The sequence below is a fragment of the Plectropomus leopardus genome, chromosome 9, assembly GCF_008729295.1.
Source record: "Plectropomus leopardus isolate mb chromosome 9, YSFRI_Pleo_2.0, whole genome shotgun sequence".
In the NCBI taxonomy this organism is placed as follows: domain Eukaryota; kingdom Metazoa; phylum Chordata; class Actinopteri; order Perciformes; family Serranidae; genus Plectropomus; species Plectropomus leopardus.
In genome coordinates, this window is record NC_056471.1 from 27,974,615 (window position 1) to 28,001,625 (window position 27,011).

A 27,011-nucleotide genomic window follows, 5' to 3' on the forward strand; every position below is an offset into this window, starting at 1 on the left:
CCATGCCACGAAAAACATCTAAATTCACAGTCTTTACTAACAGTACAGTTATCCAACTTTGAGTTGAACACCAATGCGCTTACATCTAGAGAGAGCACAGAAATGGTCAAATAAGTGCATGAAACTAGCTTTTTTAGGAACACTGACAAAAATAAATTTCGCCAGGCAATGAACTGACAGGCCACCTTTTTTTCAGTGGTATGGCATCGGGATGTGTAAGCAATACAGTTACCGTCATGAACAAAATTACTGTGACACACACTTTTCTCACATCTGATAATTCACCAAGGAGTGCCATTACACCAACAACTGTCAGGGTTTCTTTTCGGTCGAGACGGATAGACGTCTTCTGATTCTCACATGAATTGTCCTTAAATGTCAGTGCTTAACATATAGGTATGCTTTGATATATCAGTATTTACAGTGCAGAGTTCTGCAAAAACAGGAGTTTAGTATTTATAAAGTTTTAAGAAATTAAAAAAGGGGTTATGAAAGCATGTTTGCATGTGCTTTTGTGGCTCGTGATTCAAAGACAATGGAATCATTCACAGTCCCAAAATACATTTTAATTGGCAAGATTATCATAAAATAACCCACGATTTATCTTTAATTGACTAATCGTGTCTTTGATATCCATCGAAGACATTGTTTCCTGTTTAACAGGCTTGGCACGTCTAGCAAATATTTGTTTAACGCTAATGATTTGGTATTTATTAATATCTCGTCTTGCTATTGTATAACTTCAAATAGAAAAGCAGATTGAATTACTTTCATGTGAAAGCGGCTTTAATCCCTGGGAATACTGGTATGACAAAGGCTTAAAACGCGTCATGGTTGCATTGTGAGATTTAAAATATTTTCAAAACTAACCACCCGTTCACGTTACAGTACATAGTTTTTGAACATGAAATCTCCAGACACACGACATGAGAAATGTGCTTGAAAACCCTTTTAAGCCCCTGTTGACCCCCTCAGAAATCAGCAAAAATAAATTATGCACGAGAGCAAAATGACACGTAGCATCAAATAAAAAAATAAGAAAAATAAAACAACTTTACGCAAATTATTCAAAGTAAAAAAAAAAACAAACTGAAATACTACTGCTACTTCTGATTCTACCGACTACACTAAAACTACTATCAGCACTAAACAACTTGTATCAAGAATAATATAACTGCCATAATGATAATCATAACACCATCCATGAGAGAGGTAAAGGGGCTTTTTTTTCATCTGAAATGCTGTTTGTGACTGAGGAGGTTTGTGTGACGTCCCCCCCTCCCCAGACCACGTTGTCATATGACGCACCAGTGACATCAGCAGTGGCGAGGGCCCTAGGCGCCATCCGCCCCCCCTCGGGAGGGGATGGTAGAGAGAGACAGATAGAAAGACAGAAGAGAGAGAGAGGGAGAGAGGCCGGAGTGGCAGGGCCAGGCCTCACGCTGGTCTTTATGTGTAGGCGTTGAGACGCTCCTTGGAGCGAGTGGAGTGGATGTCGTGAAGCTCCTGCTCCTCCTTTGACTTGATGTCCTCGTACTTCTGCATCCGGCAGGCGTCCTTCACGTAGGCCCAGTTGGCAGACAGCACCATCAAGTAGTGGATCTGTGAGATGGGGAAAATTATGACACATGATACCAATGCAGGACCAATTTTTGAAAATCATATAAGATCTGCCTCCTCTTGATGTCCAGAGTGTAGGATTTAAGGGGCATCTAATGGCAGATATTGTACATAATAGCCGAAACTATGTTTTCATTAGTTTTTAAACCACCTGATCTTAAGAAATGTCTTATTACCATAGAATAAACCGTTTATATCTACATACAGAGCAAGTCCTTTTCCACAGAGTCCACCGTGTTTTTATACACTGGCTCCAGACTGGGCTGTTTGCAATGAACATTTTCCAGACCTTCACACATCTGTGTTATAATGCTGTCATCACCGCACCAAATTTAAGAGGAAAAGCTATTGAGGTAGCAGGTTAAGTAAACCCCTGCCTGACAAAGCGTTTACAAATAAAAAGTTTTGGCAGTGCCGCAGCAACGGCTTCCCACCAATTTTGTTTTAAGATGTAAGTCTTCTGAAGCTGCTGACTGACAATTTTTTGCACACTGTTTAATATTTAAACAGTGTAAATAAAGAACAATGAACAATAATGTCTACATTGCATTCAAATAAGGCGTTTCATCAACTGTTAAGTAAATGGACAAACGTTTTCAGAAAGTGTGTCTTTACACTAAAAGAAAGGGAAACATTTGGAGGTCTCTGTATTTGTGTTTTTATGTAGTAGTTTTACTGGCCCAGCCCACTAAAATACAGTGACTAGACTTGTTAAGCTTATTTGGGTGGACTGGCCCTTTTAAATGAAGGAGGACATTTACTTTGATCCAGCAGGTGGCAGCATAATGCTAAGTGTTTTCTTGGACCTGTGTAACCATGGCAGCTGAGGCTATAATGAATGTATTGTGCTGTAATGACTGAGGTTGTAACACAGCTTCTCTTTTCACAAGGAGTGACAGTTTCATAGCTGCTCTTTGTTTCTGATATGCAGAAAGTCAAATTAGCTGACTGAGATTCAAACACTGAAATTTGAATTTTTTTTTTTTTTTAACTCTGATTGTGTTTTTTGGCTTTGAAGCTGTTTTGAGGGCAGCTCGATATTGGGATGAATCGGTTGTACCTGCTGCGATGAAATAAATAAAATGAGTGTGTAGGGGGAAAGAGCTCTGCCACAATTTGCAGCATCATCCTTGAATAGCAAACACCAGCAACAGCAAACAGTGTTTCTCAGAAAATGGCTTCTCACAAATTACTGAGTGATGTTTGCAACAATCTCAGAGCCTTTCTTCTCCCTGTTTCCATGACAACGGCATGACATGCCGGGCGCCTCCGAAAGAGGGAGGGAGACAAACCCTGTCTTTTTCACTGCGCCAAAATGCCTTCTTCTCTCCCATCTATAGCTATACCCTCACAGGCAAACACACAACACAGGCGAGCCAAGGGCCAGCCACAACAAAGCACAGCTGTTTCCCCAGGATTCCCCTACAATTACCTTTATTAAAAAAAAAAAAAAAAAAAAAAGTGAACTTCTAACACTACAGAAATTATCTGCTAACATTAAAGTACCGTCTGTGGCATCTTCATTTAAATATAAGTGCCAAATAATCTGTTTCATAGTTCGTTTTAAAGATTTTTAGTCATGTCTAGAGTTATGTTTTGATTTTTCATCCCCCTGAGAGAGAGGTGTGAGTTTAATTGGTGTCTCACCATTGCAATAACTGCAGCTCCTGCTCCCGCGAGGGCACAGATGAACAGGTGGAAAGTCATGTCCAGCTGTAGCAAAAACAAATCAAAGCACATATTACACATATTATTATATCGGACCTGTCTACTAATTACAATCCAGCTTGAAAATGCACTTGTGAACATTCACGTAATTCTTGTGATTATAAACATCTCTATTATTAATTATCCATTCATTTTTTTGGTTAGATGAAGAATATTGTGTTTTAAGGTGACATTTGAATTTTGCATGCATATTCCCAGTGAGCAGTTGCTGATGGTTTTTGCAGTGGATTTAAGTGTTACACTGTGACTGCTTATAGATAGATGGTGCATTTCCACTTCCTCCCACAATACAAAAATAAAGCCAAAATATCCCACGTGTGGCATAGATGTTTAAAGATAACTGAATACAGTGTTGGAGGCAGAGGCCTGTTTATTAATTTTAAGGTTACAAAGTGGCACATGAAGCCAGAAAAGCTCATTTTCCGCAGTATGAAATTACCCAGGTCATCTGCATTGTAGGCTCATAAAGAAGCACACAAGAGACTTCCAGTGATGGAGTGGCTAACTACTTGTTTAGCACTCTGCTAACATTAATGGGTAAAAATACCCCTCCTCTAGACTTTAAGAATGTTATGGTGCTGAATCAATCAAATCCCAAAGTCATTTTGCAGGAGCTGTGATTCTGAGAGAAATTTGACCACCTCTACAATGTAAGTCTTTGGGAAAACTGTATTTTAGGCCCTGAGACTTTTTGGCCTCACGTGACGGACCCAGACGTTGTAAATCCAAGTTTGGCCACTGGCCACACACAGCTGTCAATCATGACATCAGACCTCTTTTTATAGCATCAAAAACTAATTAAAACCAAATTTATCGTATACAAATAATGATTATAAAAATTATCAAAAATGACAGAAACCATCTTTATGGAAAAACGTATTTAACGTTTATTTTGTTGTTTTAGTTTGACTTATTTCCCATCCACTAACATGGGGTGGTGAAATGGGTGGGGTTTATAATCTATACTGCAAGGGAGCCATCAGGTTGGTTTAGTTTCACTTTTGGGAAGTAAACATGCTGTCCATCTTTATAAACAGTGTAGGGTTTTACTCAGACTGTTCGCTTTATTTACAGGAGTAATGCATACGTTACTATAAGTAACCGCAGCATGTTCCATCACACTGTAAGCTAACAAGGAAACAGATAATTCACAGCTCTGTATTTCATTTAATGTTTGTTACTATCTGCCTCTGAGCAGCTCCACCAGAGTTAAGTAACTTTTTCAAGGGAATCTAGGCAGTAGTGCCTTGTTTGTTTGTTTGTTTGTTTGTTTTTCTGTCATTGTGGCTTGTTGTGAGCTGTGAACTGTCCAGCTGCTGTTATTCAAACTGGCAAACTTTTCATAATCATGTTTTTAATGACTACATGATATTTTTTTACACTGAAAACACATCAAGCCTTAATTTTTCTGGCAAAATTATTAATTTTACGTGCTCAACACTAACCTTTAAAAGCTGGCAACCAGGCATCAGCTTTCGGTTGCCAAAACTGGAAATATGGTTGCCATTTTTAGTCTTGTACATTGAGCAATTAAAATTCTATTCAAATATTTCATCAGCTTAATAATGAAAATGGGTTACAGAAAAAGCCTAAAGCTCAATATAGTAATCAAACAAAATTCTTTGTATTTTATGTTTTAGCTAGTGCTTTTCCAGAAACTGAACCTTAATCTTAAACCCTAAATAGGTGTCTGTGTACACACGAGTAAACACACTAACATACATTTCTAAAAATGGTTACTGTGAACTGTAACATAGCTACTTAACCCTGATGTATGTCGTCTGCAGTAATTAGTAACATTGTTTGACACTTGGATATCACTTTCACCTTACCTCATTGGATTCACACATCTTGTAGAATTTCTCTGATCCAGCACACACAGTTTTCGCCTCAGCAATCGGCACAATACCTGAAATAAATAAAAAAATAAAGCATGTACGAAAGCTATCCCGCTATAAAACATTGACAGAGAACACACAACAAAGTGCATTAATTGCCCAAACGCTTATATGTAAAATTAAACCATTATAATACAGACTTAATGTATGCAGCGTCAAACACAGTCAAGGCAGAGGCCGTTAATATGATGGTGGCAGCTGAAATGGTTGTTGACACAGAGGCGGCATTAGTGGACGCCGATGGCTAATGGTCTGAAAGATGTGGCACTAATTAAAAATAATGAGCCAGCCATATAAGCTACTTATATGATGGACCTTTATCCCAGCTTAACATAACATTATTACTGATCATTAAAGTTTTCAGGACAGTAATTTGAGGAAATGCAGTGGGTTCATTAGGCTGTTTTGTAAATGAAAAATAGAGAACATCATCTACAAATTGGGTCATGTATTTCATCTCAGCAGTGGCCAATTTAATTCATTTCCATATATGTAAAACTGTAAATTAATTTGTGAAGGTTATTGTAGATTCCTGTGAATTAGAAGATTTTGTTCTGTCATATGCCAAAGTGTAATTTTACACCATCGCCAGTTATTCATAGCCTCTATAGTTGCTTTATCCATCCAGAATTGAAGAAGAATATTTTCATATAAACAAACCAGGGCCTGTACTTGTTGAATAAGCTTTATAGGCTGTTTGGAGAAGAACAACCTTTTCAAGAAGCTTGCATAATGGTAGCAAATCAGACTGAGTAACACTGATGAGAGAGGTGTGCAGTGGAGGGACAGAATATTAATCCTTACCATACTGGCGTGGATCCAGGCAGAGTGTGGCGCCCTCCAGCACGGTAGCATTTTGGCAAATATTCCAGATGTTGAAATAAATAAAGACGGGGAGGGAGGTGAAAGCAGTCACTCCAAGCCAAGCCAGCATGAAGATGTATGTCAGCATGATGAACTGCAACAGAGTAACACAGTTCATTTTTAGGTACCGTGTCGATTAATAGAAGATTGAACCATCTCTATTTTTAAGTTGCAGTACTGTGCAAAAGCCTTCGGCCACCATAGATGTGTTGTTTTAGGAAAGTTGTAATGAAGATTCTCAGCCTCTTTATTAAGATGCAAACAAAGAATACAGAGAACATGTACAATTCATTCAAACACCAAAAAAGTCAGAATGAAATAGCTTTCACAGACTGAGTCAATATTTTGTTTGAAATATGGAATCGTACAACAATATCAAAATGCAGCTCAAACAACCAGCGATGAGCTTTGAACATGTCTTAAATGCAACCTGGTGTAAATACATCAGAAGATTAGTATTGCAAATCTCATATTGTCTGACCAAGAAAGTTCAAGACATGCTAAATGGACATGGAGGTCACACTAAATACTAGGAACTTTAGCCTGTTGAAGTTGCTGTATTCTAAAATATTTGCGTTTTTAATACTGTATACGTATTTCCTGTATATTCTGGTTGTATTGTAGTAAAGACTACTGAGAAATAAATATGTGTGATTACCTCAACCTTGCTAAAATAACAAAGTTAAAGGTGGCCTAAGACTTTAGCACAGTATTGTAAATTATTTTTGAAATTGAAATTTAAAAAAATGTTTCATATTGTGTGTATCCTCATACTGTACTACTACCATACTGTAGAGAGGGTTTGTGTTTTGTTCCCGGGAGTTATGGAAGGACACATGGGTCTTTAGGGATACAAATTGTCTGGTGTGAACGTGTGACACTTTAGGTTACAAGGTGCTCCCAAGCCACCTCTTTGCTAATTTCTACCCAACCAGTCTTATTTTGGAGATTTCCATGGGCACAGGATTAGTACATACAAACTTAATGACCCCATTGACCACAAATACCACGGCACAGCTCATTTCCTTTGCCTCCCTGTGGAGCTTCAGATTTGCTAAACAATTATATCCCAGAGATAATCTTGTTAGGATTGCTGCAGGCTCTCTGATATGCTTCGTGTGAGAGTGCTCCTAATTTTTTATTGTGATGGCAGAAGGCTGTAATAACATTATTTTTGATAGATGTTTTCAGTGTTATTTTAGCGCGCTTCAGTTGTGACACTTGTGGTATTAAGAATTTATTTATTGAGACAATTTGCACGACTGCATGCAAATTTAGAAATCGTATAGTGAACAGATACATTACAATATGTTTGCTTCCTTATTTGAAGGGATGTGTCAAAATACGTTATTTGAAAATACCACTTATGAATAATTTAATAAGAACAAAACTTTGTCACTTTTTGACCCACCTGCCCAATCCCATGACATTTTCTAGTAATCTTTCCCAAACCCACCTGGGACTTAGAGGTAGATTTCTTTCAAACCCTGGCAAAACTATACTTCACAATAAAGCTTAAATCTGCCTTAATTTTAAAATAAATCCCAAACAGTCAAAATATAAATAAACACAAACACAGAAAAATGTTGTTGTGCATTTGCGATCCATCATTGAATGCCGCTGTCATACTGAATGTAAAACTTTGTATGGAAAAAAAAATGAATCGTTGAATATTTATATTAAACAGCCAAAGACCAGCCCTTAACAATAAACTGTGGCTATATTGAAACTAAAATTTAAGCTAAATTTGACTGTTAATAGGCACCAAAATGTTAATCGTACCCAAGCGCTGACGCAGCGTCCGCAGGTGGTGATCTTGAAGTCTCCATACAGGTCTTTAATGGCTCCACTGGTGAAGAAGCCCTCTACCATCAGCAGGATGCCATAGACGAAGAAAGCAGAAGCGATGCCGTAGATCACGTACTTGATAATGTCAATCCTGGAAAATGAATAGACAACCACTTTTGCTTTAGTAACAGAAATACTACAGATGGCATCTTGTTCTTAAGCAAAAATCGCATTAATTTGGAGATTTGTTGTTGTGTCTCCTTGATGGTATGCAAATTCTTTTAGTGTCATTTGTGTTTCCTTAAACATCTACATAAGCCTTAAATCCAGAGAGAGCCTTTTCTACTCACATGGTGAAGACGTCCAGTGCATCCACAGGGCTCCGCACCACCTCAAAGTAGTTCTGGAGGATGGTGACGGTGCCAGACAGGGCCTCATGTCCGCAGCCGCAGAACAGAGCCACGCCCGCGTACAGCAAGATGGTGGCTATAAGAGACGGGTACGGGATCCCACCCAGGCATTTGATGCAGCATTCAAGGCATCCTAAAGCCACAGGAAAAAAAAAAAAACATTAGTCAAAAAAGACAAAAAATGGCTGTTAAATTTCTCAAAGAAATTCAAGGATTGATGGAGATGTCTGTGCCGTGACACAAACTAAGACAGGATTCTTACTATTTCACTGGATTTTGAATAATTCAACAAAACTTTGCCGGCGGGCGAATACACTGTTCTGCCGTTTACTTTTTGAGAATCTCAAACATTCAAACCACAGTTGGGGGGCAGCCTTGCATGCATGCATGAACAAAACACAATAACTTGACACAGCTGGACTCCAGCATCCAAAGCCACACAAACGGAGTAAGATATTTATGGGCCACTTCCACTTTATCTATGCAGCGATCTGGCTTCACATTATCCCCGTATTTTTGGATTGTGCAGCATATTCCTTCTGTCAGTTATTGAGCCCTGCAGAGGATGCTGACATTTTATTCAGCACTAAAAACTCAGCCTGAGCTTTACATAGTGATCCTGACCTTTAACCCCATTCTTCTTTGCCCGCCTTTCCGTCCCCCGGGGCCCTTAAGGTGACTAATCGCCGCTCGGCTCCAACTTCAATCTCCTGTCGCACAGATTGCTCACAGAGAAGCTGAGTCTGTAAATACTTGTGCATGCGAGTGTGTCTGTATGAATTGCTTAGATTTATGAGTCTCTCCCTGTTGTGCTTGTGTGTTTGTGTGTGTGTGTGTGTGTGTTTTGGGTTACTGAGCCCGCCATTTCTCAGAGTAACAACAGTAGAAGTGGAGTTTATTTCCTGTGGAAGCACGGAACAAAACCAGACTTTATTGGGTCTTGCAGTGCATTGCAGTATATTAACCACACACGCACTCACACACACACACACACACACACACACACACACACACACACACACACACACACAAAGCCCAGCCCATTCTGAATCGATTTGTAACTCTTCATTTAAAGCTGTATCACAATGGAGAGCTGCTCCCTAAATATGCATAACCGTCTGAGGTCCAAATCAATACACACACGTGTAATGCACAAATGCAATTCTGTGTTCATGGAAACGGAAAATTCCTCTTGATCAGCTACATCACTATCACGGCCTGTGATTTTAATTCATCTGCATTCACACGGCCGTCCTCGCTCAGAAAAGAGACTCCATGACAGCACCGTCGGTTTTCATTGTCAGCTGTGGAGATGATGAAAGATTTCTGAATCGTTCATCAAGCGTGTTTTTAGCACCATCTCTTTTGTGGTTATCTTGCTGTCTTCACCTGTGTTACAAAGCAGGAGTCTGAGCAAATATCCCTCGTCCTCCTCCTCCTCCTCCTCCTCCTCCTTCTTTTCCCCAACTCTCTGCTCCTGACTCTGATCCAAACCTGAGCAGAATACCAAGTAGCTGGTCCGCCTGCTGGGCTGTGCCGATCGCTCAGACGCTTGGTGCAGCTCCGACCCTCGCCCAGGCTTGTCTAGATTATCTGCATCCTTGCTGATGTAATCCAGTGTTAGACTGTAGAAAGTCTATTCTGCTTTATTTTTAACCTCTTTTGTCCAAGAAAGATTTGGGGAGAAAATGCGTGGTGTTTCCCAATAACCTTTGCAGCTTTTCGCACTAAGAATCCCCGGTCAGCTACAGCTTTAACCCCTTAAAACCTGAGAAAATTGGTTTTTACTTTTTTTTAAAAAAATGGGTAGAAAGCAATGAGTGGAAAAAGTGGGGGGAAAAAAGGAAACCCCTACCCCCAGAAAATTACCTGAAAATAAGAAAATAAAAAAGAAAAAAAACATAAACAAATAACAAAAAAACCCCCCCCCCAAAAAAAACCAAAACAAATAAAAATAAAAACAAAACAAAAAAAAATTAATTAAATATTAAATATTTTACCTGTTATAAAATTGTTTTCAGGTCTTTTTTCATCACCTTTTTCTAATTTCTTGAAATTTGGTGGACTTTTCTTTTCAAGTTGTTTATTGCCTTTTTCATTGTGTTTTCAAAAATGTCAAACCAATTTGCTTGGGTTTCAAGATTTAAATCTTTTAAATCTCAAAGCACCACAGAAAAACTGATGTCAGCCCAGGTTTAAAAGGGTTAAGGAGTATTAATACCTTTTTTACACATTTTCTTAGTTTGAAATACTCCCAATTTGTCCTAAAATGGATGGTTTACGAGCAGGCACATGTCTGGGTAGGTGGGTTTTCTGTATGTTTTCATCAAAAGGAACAGGTCAGGGTTGCTGTGACGCCACCTGTTTGCTGTTTACAGCATTCCTCTATCATCCCCGCCTCGATTGTCCTCCGTCACACCTTCGTCCCCAGCCAGGAGGAAAGGGACATTAAATCCTTGACACACCTCACCTTTGGTGCCTTTTAGACTATCAGGTTCTGGCAGTGCCATCTGACATCCACTCCCAGGCGCTTTCACACCGATTCACACCTTAGTTCATGTGACTCTGTAAACCTGCGGTAGGTTTAAATGGCTGGGGCTCCCTATCTGCCAATAAAACTGGTGCTGCCTCTTGGATGAGTGGTGAAACTACCTAAAGTATACAGTTAAAGCCCAGCAGATAGTGAAGTTGAAAAGGAAATCATCAATCCCCCTCAGGGTCTGAAATAAACTTTTTTACTGTCTGGCAAATAGTAAAAAGGAAAGTTTTTTTGTTGTTGTTGTCAGCCACTCAAAACTTTATCTGCCATTTCTGTCCGTTCAGATCATTTATACATCACTTAATTTAAAGAATTCTGTCATTCAATGTCCTATACTCAGTATTTACACAAAAAAAATACATGCACGACAAATTCCAGTGTTGACATTGCACTGCAGCTTCCACCTAATGTACCCGCACATACATACATACATACATACATACATGTACATGGAAATGCCTGCCTGTGTGCAAAAACATACTATCAATACATTTCAGTAAATACAGAGAATATTTCAGCTTGCCAAAAGGAAATATTAGACACCACCACCACGTGATTTTTATTTGCTCTGAGCTCATCAACCATCACTTCCTCTCTCTCTCTCTCTCATCCAAACATTTGCTACGCCCTGAGCTCTTCCTTTAGACGGACTTGACATGTGAGGTAGCTAGTAATGGTGATACAGTAATGAGTAGGTGTGTGTGTGTGTGTGTGTGTGTGTGTGTGTGTGTGTGTGTTTGTATTGATAGTTATCTTTAAGGCAGTAGGGCCAATAGCATTGTTTTTTTAAAGTAGTTGGGAGTGACTTTCAAATGTGTGTATCAATATTGCATCATATACGAACTCCTCTAAATATGTCCTTGTGTTGTGCGTGGTCCCTTCCTGCCAAAGTGTTGGATTGCCTCGTGATTTCTCCTCCCATTGCCGACAGGTTTCCTACATTTAGTGGTAGGCGGGTTCTAATTTCAGACCCTGATCCCCCTTTGAGATAATTAATGTCAAGCAATTAATCGCCTTTTTATTTTGCCGTTAAGTTTGATGTCCCCACTTGACTTGGACAGCTCCCATTAACAGTGTGAATTTGTTGCTTTTAATCAAAGGTTGACTTATGTAAATTTTTTTGCAAGAGTCATCATGTCAGCAGTCGGTTCGCAGTGTCTATTATTGACTTTATTCAAAATGCAAAATCTCTCTATATTGTATTGCATTTAGTTCTGTTAAAGCTGGAGTTGGGTAAAGCTAAATTTTAGATAAAAAAAATGCACTATTGTCATCATCATTACGCCAGGAAGACATCAGATTTTCTATATTTGGCCACTTATGCATGGAAATAAACAAAACAAAACATGTTCCCTGAAACGTATGTAGCCAGTTTTTCAGCATGTCAGTGTATCTAAGACTGGAAGTGATTGTGTCACCATCCATCTCCTCAGACTCATTATCTCGAGTTAGCTTATCGTCTCAGGAAGCAGGCAGAGACGAAATTTATTGATGCAGGATGAGAGAGAGCAGTCACATTCACCTTCCGTGCTTTGGGTCAGTGTGTCTGTTTAAATGGGTGTGAAAGATCAAACTGTCCAGTCATACAGATACTGAGCAAAACAGACAAGTGAACTATTAATATGATTTAACACTGTAGACTAGCATTGTTTTTTAGCCTGAATGGTACATGTGAACAGAAGCTGTTTGGGTTTTTATGAAGTGAAAATAGCACTATTTGCTAATATATTGCACAATAAATATTTGTTTTCAATCTCAAAATAGGCTTTTTGTTTTCAGAAGTAAGATAAAAATTCCAGCTCATATTTTAATTGAGTGCAGAAATCACCTGAGTGGAAACAGTTACTACATCCTCGCAGGGTGTTCAAACATTTTTAGAGAACACTCATATTATTTTTCTTTCTCCCACCTTTGAGACATGCTGGTTAAATTTGGCGCTGTAGATGTTTGGAGCCCGTGCTCTACATGAAGGAAGATGAGCAGTAATATTAATTATTTATGTCATGGCCTCAATCAAGGTTTATTACCTCTGCATTATTTACATTTGTGCAGACAGATTAAACCAGCCTGAGCTGACGTCTCGCTGTTCTTCGTTCCAAATATATTTAACTTTTCCCCGATGTACAACAGCACCAATCACATCAATAGTCAGGTGTCATCGCTGCTTATTAAAGACAGAAATAACAGACATCATGGCTGGTCAGCGCTCTAATAGTTTGCGAGCTACAACAAAATAAGTGACTTGACTGAAAGGAAGTGTTGTTTCCATGGAAACAGTTGAAGATGTAGTTGCAGGGTAAGATGGGAGCGTCAGTGAGCAGATGCAACAAGAGTGATGTTTTATTGATTGTATGCTTTTCATTTTGTAGAGGGAAACTCAGTGAAGAGAGGTGGATTAGGAAAGGCCAAAATTAAATGATCATATTAAATGTAGGTTAAATTTATTACAGAATAGTAAATATTACATCATGGTTTAATAGAAAAATATGGACACTAGAGTGGAGGTCAGTGTAAAATCCAGTCAAGGCTACAGTGTTATCCGTAGCTCCTTTTACACGGCCTGTTCAAGGTGAGAATTTCACTTGATTTATGCCGCCTCACTGTTCTGTATAAAAGGTACGATCATGGACAGGGGGGAACATTTTATTTTTAATTTTAATTTTTTTATTTATTTTTAAACAACTCTTTATTTAGAAACAGAATTTGGGCATTACATCAAATTGATATATAAAAATTCAAATTATCAACTGAGCATGTAACTCTTATGGAGAATACATCAAAGCAAATAAAATAGCTGTAAAATAACATAAAATGGTGTAACATTGAAAAAAAACTTTTCAGAGGTCTGCAGCCCACATTGAATCAGTCTTCATATCTGAAGGTTACGCGGCAACTTTCTGTTAATGCTGAAATTTAGCTGTTTACCCGAAGCCTTGGGTTCACTGCAAAAACATCGGCACTTCTGGCCAGAGATGAGCCGGATCCTTCATAATAAAAAATTAAATGATTGTAATTGCCATTTTATGCCATTGTTATTGTTTATAAAGCACTGCTGATGCCTATGTTATGTCACACAAGAGGCCGATGCTGTTTTGTTTAACTTCTGATTCCATGATGCCAGCATGCTGTCTAAAACCACACACTGGAATTGAATGATGCCGCTGCCATTTGTATAAAAATGCACAAAGAAGGGACTTCATAGTGGCTCTGTCACGTTATCTGTGTATAAAGGACTTTATTTTTGCATTCTTGCATGTTTTTCAATTTTTTTAAAGAGAAAAACATTAAAACTATGGCTGCTTTGGCTGCTTTAAGGCTGTTTATAAGATACAGTGTTTGACTGGCTGATATGCTGCATTAAGAAAAACCTCCTCATACCAGCACATCCCCTCATTTCCTCTCTGTAACTCTTCATTGATCTTAACTGACTGCACATCGAGCTGGTGAAAAATGGCATGTGGTGGTGCGAACCGACTCGGGGAGCTACTGGCTGCTTGATCCATAATTTAGAAGCAGCACAGTGCAGCAAAGCACAAGCCTCTCACATTCATTATTAATGCTTTCTGCTTAGCCCATTACCTGCGATGAAAATAAAAGATCCCCTGCTTGATGAGAGTCTCAAGTATTTGAATTGATTGTGCCCACAGGTGTAGTGCTACTTGTCTTTTGAAGTACAGACCAACAGCAAGTCAGGTTTGGCCTAATTGACTTTGACTAAGCTTATTTAACCCTTTAAAATCTGAATTAACATCCGTTTCCTTGTGCTGCGTTCAGGTGACTTTCCTTAGCATTTAAAATCTTTGAAACATTGAGATAAAGTGCTTTGATTGCTTTCAAAAACATTGGGGAAAAAAGTCAAACAGCAACTTGGCATGAAATGTACCTCAAATTGCAAACAATTAGTAATGGTGGAAAAAGGGCTTAAAATTAGCTTTAAAAAAGAAGAAAATTATTAAATATTTTAGAAAAAAACCTAAGAAAACTATATTTTAATTATTACAATTATCAGAAATAATTGTAATTGTTTATATTAATTATTTTTATTTTATATAATCACTTTTTCAAGTCAATCATTATAATTATCCGGAATTATTAATATTTATATGCATTATTTTTATTTCACGTCAATTTCTTTCAGGTAATTTCCTATTTTTTTCCTTTACTTTTTTGTTTGGCTTATTTCAGGCAGTTTTCTTGTAACTTTTTAGTATTTTAGTGCTCATTTTTGGGTAATTTATTTTTCCTCTAGGTCACTCCTTGTCTGCGTTCCATGTTTTTGAAAGACATCAGGCTAATTTGCTAAGGTTTCAAAGGCTGAATGGAGAAAGAGAAGAATCTTTTGTGTGCTTTTTGCTTGGTATTTGTCATGTAGGGGACAATATGGAGTGATTTTAATATATTTGGATATTGTACTGCTTTCAAAAATAGACACTTATTTTGAAGTAACAGTCAGATTTAATAGCATTTAGTTTAAACACGGACGAAATAAACTGAGGATATTCTTCTCTCTGAGCGTTAATCAAATAAATAACACTGCCAAAATTGGAAGTCTGGCAACTCGAGGATTAATCTAATGAATTTTGAACAAAGAGACAGGATTTCGGGAGATGGTGGGGTTTTAGATATTTATCCTCCACACAAAAAGCCTCTGTTTCCAAAAAAAAAAAAAAAAAAAAAAGTGAAGCCTACATGACCCCAAACACTGAGGTCCAATCAACAGAAGGCATCTCCCTAATACAAAGAGAAAGGATGACCCCCTCCCAAGGCCCCTCCCACCTCCTACTTCTCCTCCATCTGTCAGTGTCATATCCGACAGGCAAAAGGGACACACACACAAACACTCAGACACTCTCGCTGACCCAGTCAACACTCACTGGAAGGATGAGGTTATCCTTAAATAACGCTCAGAGCCAAATGACGTCCTTCAAAGAAATCGTGACTCGGACATCCGGGAGACGGTTAAGGCTAATGATGCGGTTTACATTGAGGCGGATATTGTTTGTCCATATTGATATATTGATAATAGGGCTGCAAGCGGCACTTATTTTCATTGCAGAATAATTATTTTCTCAATCGATTTGATCTACAAAGTGTCCCAAAATGGTGACAGTCAGGGTTTATTAAAGCCCAGGATGACATCCTTGAAAGTCTTTTTTTGTGCGCAACCCAAAGATATTTAGTTTACTTTCACAGAGGAAGAAAGACACCAAATACTGACATTTAAGAAGCTGTAATCAGTGAATTTGGCCTTTTTTATCTTGAAAAAAATAAATCAAACTTTTATCAATTAGGAAATTAGTTAGTTAGTAGAAGTTAGTTAGTAATAGTTAACTTATCGATTGTTCATTAGGGCACTAATTGATAATTACAATATCACAATATTTTTTAGTTTTTTTTTCCCCTCATTTAAGTTCATCAGTTACCTGATGCCTTGATTTGTATTTTATTTATTTATTTTTGTTGTTGCTTGTTTGTTTGTTTTTTAACCAGCTCACAGCAGGTCTGGTCTTGTGCATAGTTGCGATTTTTTAGCCATTATTCATGTTTGATAGACATGGAGGAAAAGCTCAATTAAGCACAGCACTGTTATATTTTTGTGTCAATATTGTATCGATACAATCGGATGCCAAGTTATTCTGTAAGTTATGAATACTAAATACAAATGTAACTTTTGGTAGCCCACTGGAATAATTATATCAATTGTTCTTTCAGTCCACTAGATACATTTTGTTGTAACAAACATGTCCAAAGTGAGGTGAAAAAACTGAAAACTTTATCTTATTTGATAAATTAGATGTTGATAAAGTTTTCTTTTTGGGGACACAATTTTCAGTTGAACAAAGGTAATAAATTGAAAAGAAAATAAATGTATGATATTGCAATATTTAGCAAAACAAATAAATTGCACTGTATCCCGACTAAAGTTTCATGATAATATCTAATCATGGGGCCTCTGGCATTCTGTCTTTTCTCAAACATGTACAACAAGGCAGAGAATTTCATTGTCCTATTAGCAGCAGCATGTTTAGATGAGTTTCGGCTAAAATGTGTACTGTGTCAGTTTTCGGTATAAAACTGTCTAAACTTATATTGACACAAAACTTTTTAACCGTCAGTAATTTCTTGTAGCCTTAATTGACCCCTTAACCATGAATTTGTGACACAACGATCGAGATGATCAAGACAGACAAAAAGTGAAACCAACAGGCACTATTTAGACGAAAAAATTTGGGTTGTAAATACCTGCCGTTTTGGGATTGCACAGTAACAGTATTTGCACAGGAATAAACTGTCAGAGTATGTTTTTTAAAAGTCAGGTTAGATAAGAATGCACCGATATTAAACGAAGCTGCAATCTGTCGCCTTTTTCATCCCACTGTGTTTGTGCAGGCCTGGTTAAAGGCAATGATACTTTCCAATTCTCCTTCCCGTGTGTGTGTGTGTGTGGTTTTTTTTTTTATATATATATTGAAAACTGTATTATGCTTGAATCAGGTTCAGATAAATGCTAAGAATTATTTGCAATTGCTACTTCATTAAGGGCTGGCCAGATCTGCCTCGGGTTTGGTTTCCTTTAAGAAAAGAGGACAGAAAATTCTCCAGTTACCTTATTCATGAGAAACCTTTATAGTAGTCTAAATTACTCACTTGAAATCTTGACGTAAAGAGGTAAAAATGAATGTATGGTTTATATTTTGTACTACCTTGTCATTTATAAGTGCTTTTTCTTCATTTTTAAGTGTTAGTTGTAAAAAAACAAATGTTATATTGTTGATAAGTTTGTCTTCTATTGCCCACATTTTTTTTCTGTAGCTAATTTTGACAGAAAAATTCAGAGACAAAAATATCACAAAAGTGCTGATTCCACATCGAAGTAGTGCTGGGTTGTCTCAAAGTCATTTCTGTTTTATGGATGATATTGGCCCGTAATGATTGTTTCTCTTTGTTGGTGCATGGATATTTTCTTTCTGAAGAATATAGGCTTTTAGTTTTTATGCAGTTATAGCCAGAGAGACGACTAACAAGATGCCGTGCTGAGGAGGAAGTGGACAAAAATAAATGAAGGGGGTGATAGGAAAGAAAATGAAAATCTAATTTCTAATTATATATCTAATACATGTTGATTTCACTTACACCGCAAGACATCTAATCAGACTCCAGTTTTGAGCATTCAACTAGCAGTTATTAGTTCCTTTTTAACAGAGGAGTTTTGTATGGGGGTGGGGTGGCAGTGAGCCTGGTCCTAGAGAGAGAGACGGAGAGAGAGACAGAGAGAGACAGAGAGAGAGAGACAGAGAGAGACAGAGAGAGACAGAGAGAGAGACGGAGACAGAGGGGGATCTCAGAGGGGGGATGGTGTGTCTGTGTCAGTCTGAGAGTAATGGGTGAATACATGTCTCGTTGCTTTCCTATATTTAATGTGCAGCCCCCCTTCCCCTGAAGCGAGCAGGTTTTTTTTCAGTTCCCGCACACCCCCCATCTCCTCTGCGCATGTTTAATCAACCAGTATGGTTGCCATGTCAACCGCAGCGCAAAATCTGAGAATAGACCGGGTACTTCAGAGCCATGACCCACTTACTGTATGTCAACAAATTCAGTGGGACAATAGTGAGTGAGACACATAACGCAGATAACGCCCTCTGGGTGAAAAAGGGACGTTACAGGCCAGGTCCAAAAGCCCGGCCTCTGATTTCCTCTCTTTCTTCTTCGCCCAGAGATGGAGGAGGCTGAACATGACTGCGTGACTGCTGAGCAGGGACGGGTCTTTTGTCTGTGTCGAGTTCACTCCAGGAACTGAGCAGCAAATGTCAGAGACTCAGGGGATGATACGAGGGTTGTTCTTTTACTTTCGATTTGTACATATTTAAGCGTGCAGATGGGTGAAATCAGCTTAAATGTCTTCATCACCAACGTAAGGGGCAGCAAGCACCAAGGGGTGCCGGGATTTAAGTCACAACTCCCAGACAATAGAACATAATAATAGCCTGTGATTGAATGTGACATCAATCTGTACAGTTGCTTTAATTTTTCTATTGTGCCAAATGCACTCTGCTTTGAATAACCCAAATGTTTCAGCTTGACTGAAATTTATTAGCTTACTTAAAGTCTTTAACACCTGGATTGATATCAGTTTCCTTGAGCTGCATTTGGACGCCTTATACTAGCAAGTAAACTCTGAAACCTGAAAAAATTGGTTCGATTTTTATCAAAAACAGAAAAAACACAATGAGCAACTTGGCAAGAAATGTCCCACAAAATGCACAAAATTAGTAAAAGGTGACAGGGACATGATCACTTTCATCACTTTCTTGAGTCATTTTCTGTTTTTTTTTTGTTTTTTTTTTTTCGTTTGTTTGTTTTGCCCTGGTAATTTTATGGTAACTTTTTACTAATTTTTTTGCTAATTTTTGGGCCTTTTTTTTAAAGATTATTTTTTGGGCCTTTTTTTAAAGATTATTTTTTGGGCCTTTTTTTAAAGATTATTTTTTGGGCCTTTTTTTAAAGATTATTTTTTGGGCTTTTATTGCCTTTGATGGACAGGACAGTTTAAGCGTGAAAGGGGAGAGAGAGAGGGGGGCGACACGCAGCAAAGGGTCGAGGCCGGAATCGAACCTGCAGCCGCTGTGGCGAGGATACAACCTCTGTATACGGGCCGCCGCTCTATCCATCAAGCCACCAGGTTCCCTCTAATTTTTTTTAAAAGAAATCAAGGCAATTTGCTCAGGTATCCAAGTGTTACCTCTGTTATGAATTTCTTTGTATCTATAAAATGAACATCATCAATGAGAAAACCTTTCATTGACTTATGAAATATAAATAACTATAATGTATATTATAATCATAGTATTAAAATAGTCCCTATAATGCTGAATGGCTACACTATTATGGTATGATTTTAAAATATTATCATTGAGGCTCTGTGGTAGTGGTGTCAAATGTATGTTTTGAACACCTGCTACCCTGTGTGTTATATATATATATATATATATATATATATCTAAAGATCTAAACTTGTGAGTAATTCATGCAAGAAACCCTCAAAAGTTCTCATATTTCGTGAGAACAATTGGTGGAACTCCCGTGACTTCTTCTGGGCCGGGCAGGTTAGGATTCAGAACAATGAGCGAGAGAGGGAGGGAGAGACAGGGGAGGAGGAGGGGGGAGGAGAAGAGGGGAGGAGAGGAGGGGTAATATGCTGTAGTACGGCCATAGCTCACTGAGCGCTGATACTGCGCTCTGAGTTGAAGCTGTTATGTCAGAGCGGTGAGGAAGACGACAAACCCCACTGAATGACAGGAAAGCTCATATATCTTTACTGCTAAGTAGTAGTATATCCGTGAATTTATTACAAAAATTAAACTGTTATACACCAGTTATACATACTATGTTTAATGAGAAATCAGATGTGGTCCTGTTTACTGACAAACTGTCTTTCTAACCCAGGCCCCCAGGAAGTGTTAGTGTTGTATCAATACACTGATGCCAGGTATTTATTTTATCACCATAAATAGTTAATGTAAAAAGATTCAAATTTAACTTTTGGTAGCCTTATAGAATAACAAAATCAATTGCTTTTTCAGTCCACTAGATACATTTTTCTGTAATAAAAGGGACAGGTCTTTCACTGCAGTATCATTCATATCCACAGTTTATGTAACTTGTTCATTAATTTCTCACAGTTCAGTTTTTGCTGCTGTAATGAAAGAATAATCTGTTTATTTGTTTTTTCATTTACTACACTGTAACTGTTGCACTGAAAGCTGCTGAAATGATCCAACACACAATCAGGCCAGTAAATACAAACAGCCAGTTGCCTGATCGGGCCAGTACTCAGAAAATATTGAAAGTGTTTTTTAAGAAGTTTAGTCTAGAAGTCTATGAGCACAGTTACTACGTCAGCAATTTAGCAAATAGCTGCTAGATTTGCCTCACACACCAGCCAAAAAAAACCCAATCGTAATCTATTTAGTGGCTGTTCGATTTTGGGCAGGTGGACAAAAAAGTTTCAAAAACTTTCAACCCTGCTCTAATTTCGGAGACTTCTCTCTGCTTTGCTAATGTCCTGTGAATGTGACGAGAGCGCGCTGTGTGACAACAGACAGGCATGCTTGTTCACAAGATAGATGAAACTGTGGTCAATAAACAATGTAGGCGTAAAAAACACAAAAGAAATGTGTTGCATCTTGAGAAAGATATGACTGGGTTGAGAATGATGACTGTTTTTGTAAAGGTAGGGCTCAGTGCGTACTGAGTGTGTGACTGTTCTGAAGCAAACAGGTGTTGCTGGTCGCAGCAGAGAAAAAAAGTTGCGGTCCATGACACACAGCCTTATCCAGACTTGTGCTTTCAACTCTTCCTAATATCTCCATAGTGCCCACACAAAACAAAGTGTATCACCTTGCTCAGTGTCAGCCAGTCCAGAAAAAGGGCCAATGTGTAGTAGTTTAGGAACTGATAAGAAGAACTGATGAATTAATGAATCCTTTGGAATCCCAATATTAGAACCAGTTTAAATTTGGATCTGGTTCTAGATGCCTGCTGCGTGTGAATTCAGCCTCTGTGCAAACTGACATTTATTTTCGGAGCTTCTAAGTAAAAGTGAAACTCAGCAAGCTGTTAAAATACACAGCAAACTTTGCCTTGTTGTGCATTGTGTGTGTTGTGTGTTGTGCCGTTTTATTTAACAAATCAAAAGAATATCGATGAGATTCCTCTCATGTAACATCTTGCCAAGTTAGTAGCCCGATCAAACTGATCAAACAGAAGGACAAGCGACGTCTTGCAGAGTAGATTCTTGGCTCAGGAAATGCTAACAGGTGGGCTCTTCTCAGTTTTTCCGTTGAGCGACAGTTAACAACACAAGCGTGAACTATCTCCAGATTATTGTTTGGTTTATACTTAAAAGAATTACCCATCTTATGCTCCGTTGCAGAAATTCTCTGCAAAACTTCAGTCATTTCAGCTGTTTGTTCACATAAGTGAAAGCTGATTTTTCAGCCGTGGGGCGTTGGTTTGCTTCCTGTTGCTGATGGGCCCCTGTGGTACATAGTGTGCGCTGCTACATTTGGCTAGCAGCTGAAGTGAGCAGTGCCCACCTGGTGCATCTGACTCATAATCTGAGATTTGCAGCCTCAATAGAGGAAGACAGAAGGGCATTAGCGTGCTGTGAGTGCACTCATTGACAACAACACATTTTCAGTGGTGGAAGTAACTATTTGCAGTTTATTTGGGTGAGGTGAATTTTCACCTGCAAAATGATGTTAGTTTGTCTTTTTACGGTGGCATAAATTTCTTATACATTGGAAATATAGAGCACCGTTGGCAATAAAAGCCCTGATAAATGTCAGCAGCAAGTGTCCCTTTCATAGGTTAGCAATATTGTTTGACATTCATACGCTTTTAAAATTGTCATGGCTGAACAGAAATATTGCTGTAGTGCTTGTGTTGTGCTGTGAGCAACGTTCGCTTGAATGTTCAGTGTTTCCGCCCAACCTCGTAATTGATGGACTCTAGCTTGCTTTGGGCCAACATCACAGCCAAAGAAGGCAGTCTGACTTTTTCCTGCCATCCTCAACTATATATATATATATATATATATTTTTATATTCTTTACTTATTTATTAGCCTGTTTACTATGATGTGTGATTTTTGCGTCTTTAACCCCTGCTGAAAATGAGCAGTGATTCTCACCAGCGATTACAGATATTCACAGAATAAAAAGCATGAAATCAAAGTGATGGGGAACGAAACCTGACAGGGTGGCTATATATGTTCATCACGCTTCATCAGACCAATCATTTCAATCATCTGTTGTCTTCAGTAACCAGGAAAGGCGCTGACAGTTTTTAAGTCCCACATGGTTAAGTGACCAGTGAGCCCTGCTGCCTCGTTCCAACATATCTATCTCACATGCTGCAATGCCTTATCGGCCATCAATCTCCTGAAAATGTTGTGTCATGATTGTATTGCAGCCTGGTAATATATGGGGAGCTGTCTTTAAATCTCCTGATAGCACTCGTTTTTCGCCCACAGAGAAAACATACACAACCTTTCAAAGCCAGTAAAGTCTTTTAAGATCGATTTAGAAATAGATTTTACAAAACAATTGGTTCCAAAGTATTTTTTGGGGTGTTTTTACTCTTGTTTAACCCTGTGAAACCTAGGCGACGTCACTTTTCTAGTGATAGTTTCAGATGCCTTTCATAAGTATTTAAACCTTTGAACTCTGAGCAAATTTGTTTGATTTCTTTCAAATACACAGAGAGAAGGCACTGATAAACGTGGCAAGAAATGTTCCACAAATTGCAAGAAATAAGTAGATTTAGAACTTCATTTTTAAAAAGCTTGGGAAAAATGTCTAGGGATACAAGCTAAGGTAAAATATATAATTATCATAAATACATATTTTACATATTATGATACAGAGTTATTTCATTTTTAAGCAATTTTTCCAGGTACTTGTATTTTTTTAACTGTCTTTTTAGGTTTTTTTGTACACATTTTCAGGTAATTTTCTTGTACTTCTTACTCATTATTTGCTCATTTTTGGGTCTCTCCTTCTTTTGTTGCTCATTGCTGTCTTCCAATGTTATAGACAAAAATCAAGCCAATTTAATCAGGTTTCAAATTGTGTGGGATTAAGGAGGGTTTATTTACAGAAATTAAAAAAAAAAAAAACTAAATATATTGCCATTAGTGTAAAAAGTCATAACTGTTGTCTTTTTGTTACCTAAGGGTAAGCATTATATATTTACATACCCCATGTTGTTTCTACAGTAACCCAGAAAAGGACAAACAAAACACTGGCTCTAGAAAGGGCCAATCGTTTTTTCACATCCGCCGCCACAGTTCTCCAACATGCTTTGAATTTCAGTTGGTCGCAATCTGCAAAATCGCCACAAGGTGCGACTAAATCCGACTCACTAAACCTTTAAGTGGAGTTAAATAACAGCGCTCTGATGTTTGTTATAGCCCATTATACTCTCTCTCTACACTAGCTTGTTTCACAAATGCTTAAAATTGTTTTGGTTGACATGCAGTCTGTTGCAGAGGTGGGGACAAGTTGTTGTTTCTCAGGTCTCAAGCAAGTCATTAGACTTTGCGCTCAAGCCCCAAGTCAAGACTTACAAATCCCAATTTGAGTCCCTGGTAATACACTTTGAGTTTTGAGTCCTAAACAAGTCATAATGTACTCTTGAACAAATGCAATGCCAATGCTTCAGCTCACTAACTATGTCAGTATAACCTCCATTTACCGCTTTTTGTGCAGCTTTAAATGTTGAATGAAATTGGAAGTTTTGTCTTCGTCTATAATTTTAGACCTGCATGGTTTGCATACAGATTTGGTTTCTTGTTGTCCACTCTGCTGTTTTTGTTCATGGACAAAATAATCTATCATTTTTGCCAACTGGTTCCCAGTAACGTGGCGTTACTTCTTATTCGTTCTCTCCTGCAACTTGATTGGATGCAGGATGCTGGATTTGTTCTTACTAAGTGGATCAGGGGAATTAAGTTCTGACTTGCTTGGAGTGAATCATTTGATGATTTTAATCTTTGGTTTTGGAGGAAAGTATCAAATATATATCAAGTCAAAAAGCCTAAATGAAATCATAAGTCATTGGTGTTTAAGTCCAAGTTGAGCCGTTCTTGATTTTGACAAGACGTGTCTTAAGTCAGCAAATATGTTCCTCGAGTCTTACTTGAGTCCAAGTCATGTGACTTGAGTCCACACCTCTAGTGTATTGTGGTCACATCTAAGTTATGTTGAAAAAGTTGGAAAGTTAAGTAAGACACTCAAGAAACAAATCAAAATTGTTCATATGTTTGTTGTGACATGTGAGCAGTGATTCGTGGAGACATGGCACCTGTTGGCCACAGCATGTGAGTGGCTGCATACAATTGTCAGGCAGCAGGATGAGATTGAATATTGGCTTCTGGGGTAGCCGGTTGGTTGTTACATTTTTTACCTAACTTTTTTTAAACACTGGAAATGTTTGCAGCTGTTTAAGGCAGCATATGTTTGCAGCATTTCCATGCACAGGATATGTGGATTTTATTTTTTTCCTGAATAATTCTTAACATTTATGCTGAACCTCTTGTCCGTGCTGCTTGAGTTTGAAGCTCCAAGACATTCCCTCTAACCATCAGAGTTCATCAAGTGACAGATAAACAATTACATCATCTGCAAAAAATAAATCAAAAAATTGACATTTCTCTTTTGCATCTCTGAATTGGCTTTGCCGATCAACCCTGACTGCACTAAAAAACAAAATCTGTAGCCTTCCATTTGTACGTTTTACAATATTTCCAATATTAAGATCCAAATGTGGGCATCCAGAGCTCGCAGTATACAAGTGCACACTAACTCTTTACAAACGTGGCCCAAATGAATGGACATGGCATACAGATATGCATGCACAGCTTGCATGGCTGCATCTTTCAGTTGGTTGAGCATTTGTGTTTGTGGCCAAGGCTTACAGATTTTGCTTTCTGAACAGGAATGCCTGAGTACACACCTAGTAATGGCGACCAACAAGTATTAGATCTGAATCTGTAAGGTTGGCGGTGCATATTGCCAAACATCACAAATTGTCATGGAAACAGCGACCTCATTAATGATCTTGCAGCAGTCTTGCCAACATCTTTAATCAACAGGGAACAAAACAGAGTCTCTCCAGGAGGTGCATAACTCACATGTAGTTCAGAATTATTCCCTCTCTGTTGGAGATGTTTGTTATATTCTCCAAAACCTCTCACTTTTTCTCTCTTTCTTGCACTTTCTCAGTCTTTTTTTCTCCTCACTGTGTCTTCTTCTACTCAATTTCTATCCCTCTGACTCTGTACCTCTTTCTGTCTCTTTTCCTCCCACACTCTCAGACACAGTGAACTATTCCTGTGTTACTGAAATGTCATCAGCAGGAGTGGGTGAAGAGAGAATAGATAATGACTACACTTGGCCACTGCCATGGCAACTGTTTTAGCTCGTGTGTGCGCCTGTGAGGAGGTTGCAGGGAGGAGAGGCGGGAGGGGAGGAGGAACACAAACATATGAAGCCATGCCTGTCACATGAAGTAAATCTGAGACAGGGGAGGCAGGGACAAAGGTGTGTTCAAGCATCCTGTCTGCTCATGTATCATTTTGGGGAGTAGCTTTAGAAGGAACATCTTCAATTGTTGCAGCCCACTTGCAAACAAAAATATACCCTCAATCTTTTGCTTTTGTGGCTCCCAACCATACACTGAATCATTCATGCAGAGAAAAGGTGGTGGTGGTGAGGGTGGGTGTGTGTGTGAAGTATAAATAGCTATTCCACTTTGCACAAAGCAAACACAACCCCTCTTAAATGAACGTAAAAAAAACCCCCAAAAAACCCTGCTCCTGCATCAAACCCACACTGAATGTCGCAAAACACTGCTGCAAGATACAACGTCTGGGTGTTTGGACACAAAGGACACAACCTGAAAGCTGACGGATTAATGAGTGTAGGAGCTCGGGGTTTGTTTCTTCACTCTCCGTGTTTCCCTTCTCAGCCATCACGACAAGCATGAAAGCCTTATCAAGCAAACAAAGGGGGTCCATCCCTCTCCGAAGCGGTTCACACCCCTCTGACTACCCAAACAACACACAGAGACGTGCACTCTTCAGTGGAGTGCTGACACTCAATGGACAAAGGAATTACCACAAACAGCTGCTCTCCTATTCATGAAGGGAAAGGCTAACATTTGTGCAATTGTCTCTGCAGAGGCAACACTGGCACACTGACAAAACAACCATGTCAGATTTACTGAAGAAAATCTCCCCACAACATGTGCAAAGAAACACTTTCTTACCTTTCTGGGTCTGCCCCTCATCCATGTCTTCTTCCATTGCGCTGATTCTGTTTTTAGAGCAACAAGAGACGTGTAAAAGAAAATGCCTGTTTAGGCAGCTTTAAAACCTTATTTAATTTTAAGGGGTAGTCCACACAGCAGCTGAGCTTTCTTTCTCTCTCTCTGTCTCACTTTTTCCACTTTCTCTCGCTGTCCCTACTGACCGCCGAGATTGCCTGTCAGCTGTGGTTTCTGTCAAGCGTCCGGGGGATGCGAGGGATCACTGAGTCTTTGTGGTGCTGTCCATCGCGAGCTGCCGTGGCAAGTGCTGAAAACCTCCTTGGTCCCCAGTTGG

General features: G+C 38.7%; 1 protein-coding gene across 1 annotated transcript; it reads right to left on the reverse strand.

Annotated features, from left to right (window-relative positions):
- Positions 1-27,011, reverse strand: gpm6aa (glycoprotein M6Aa). The gene is made up of 7 exons (XM_042493162.1): positions 26,678-27,011; positions 8,249-8,441; positions 7,893-8,049; positions 6,051-6,204; positions 5,181-5,257; positions 3,268-3,333; positions 1-1,602 (listed from the first exon to the last, which is right to left on the reverse strand). The coding sequence occupies exons 1-7, from the start codon at positions 26,712-26,714 to the stop codon at positions 1,450-1,452; spliced, it is 837 nt and encodes a 278-aa protein (XP_042349096.1). The 5' UTR covers positions 26,715-27,011; the 3' UTR covers positions 1-1,449.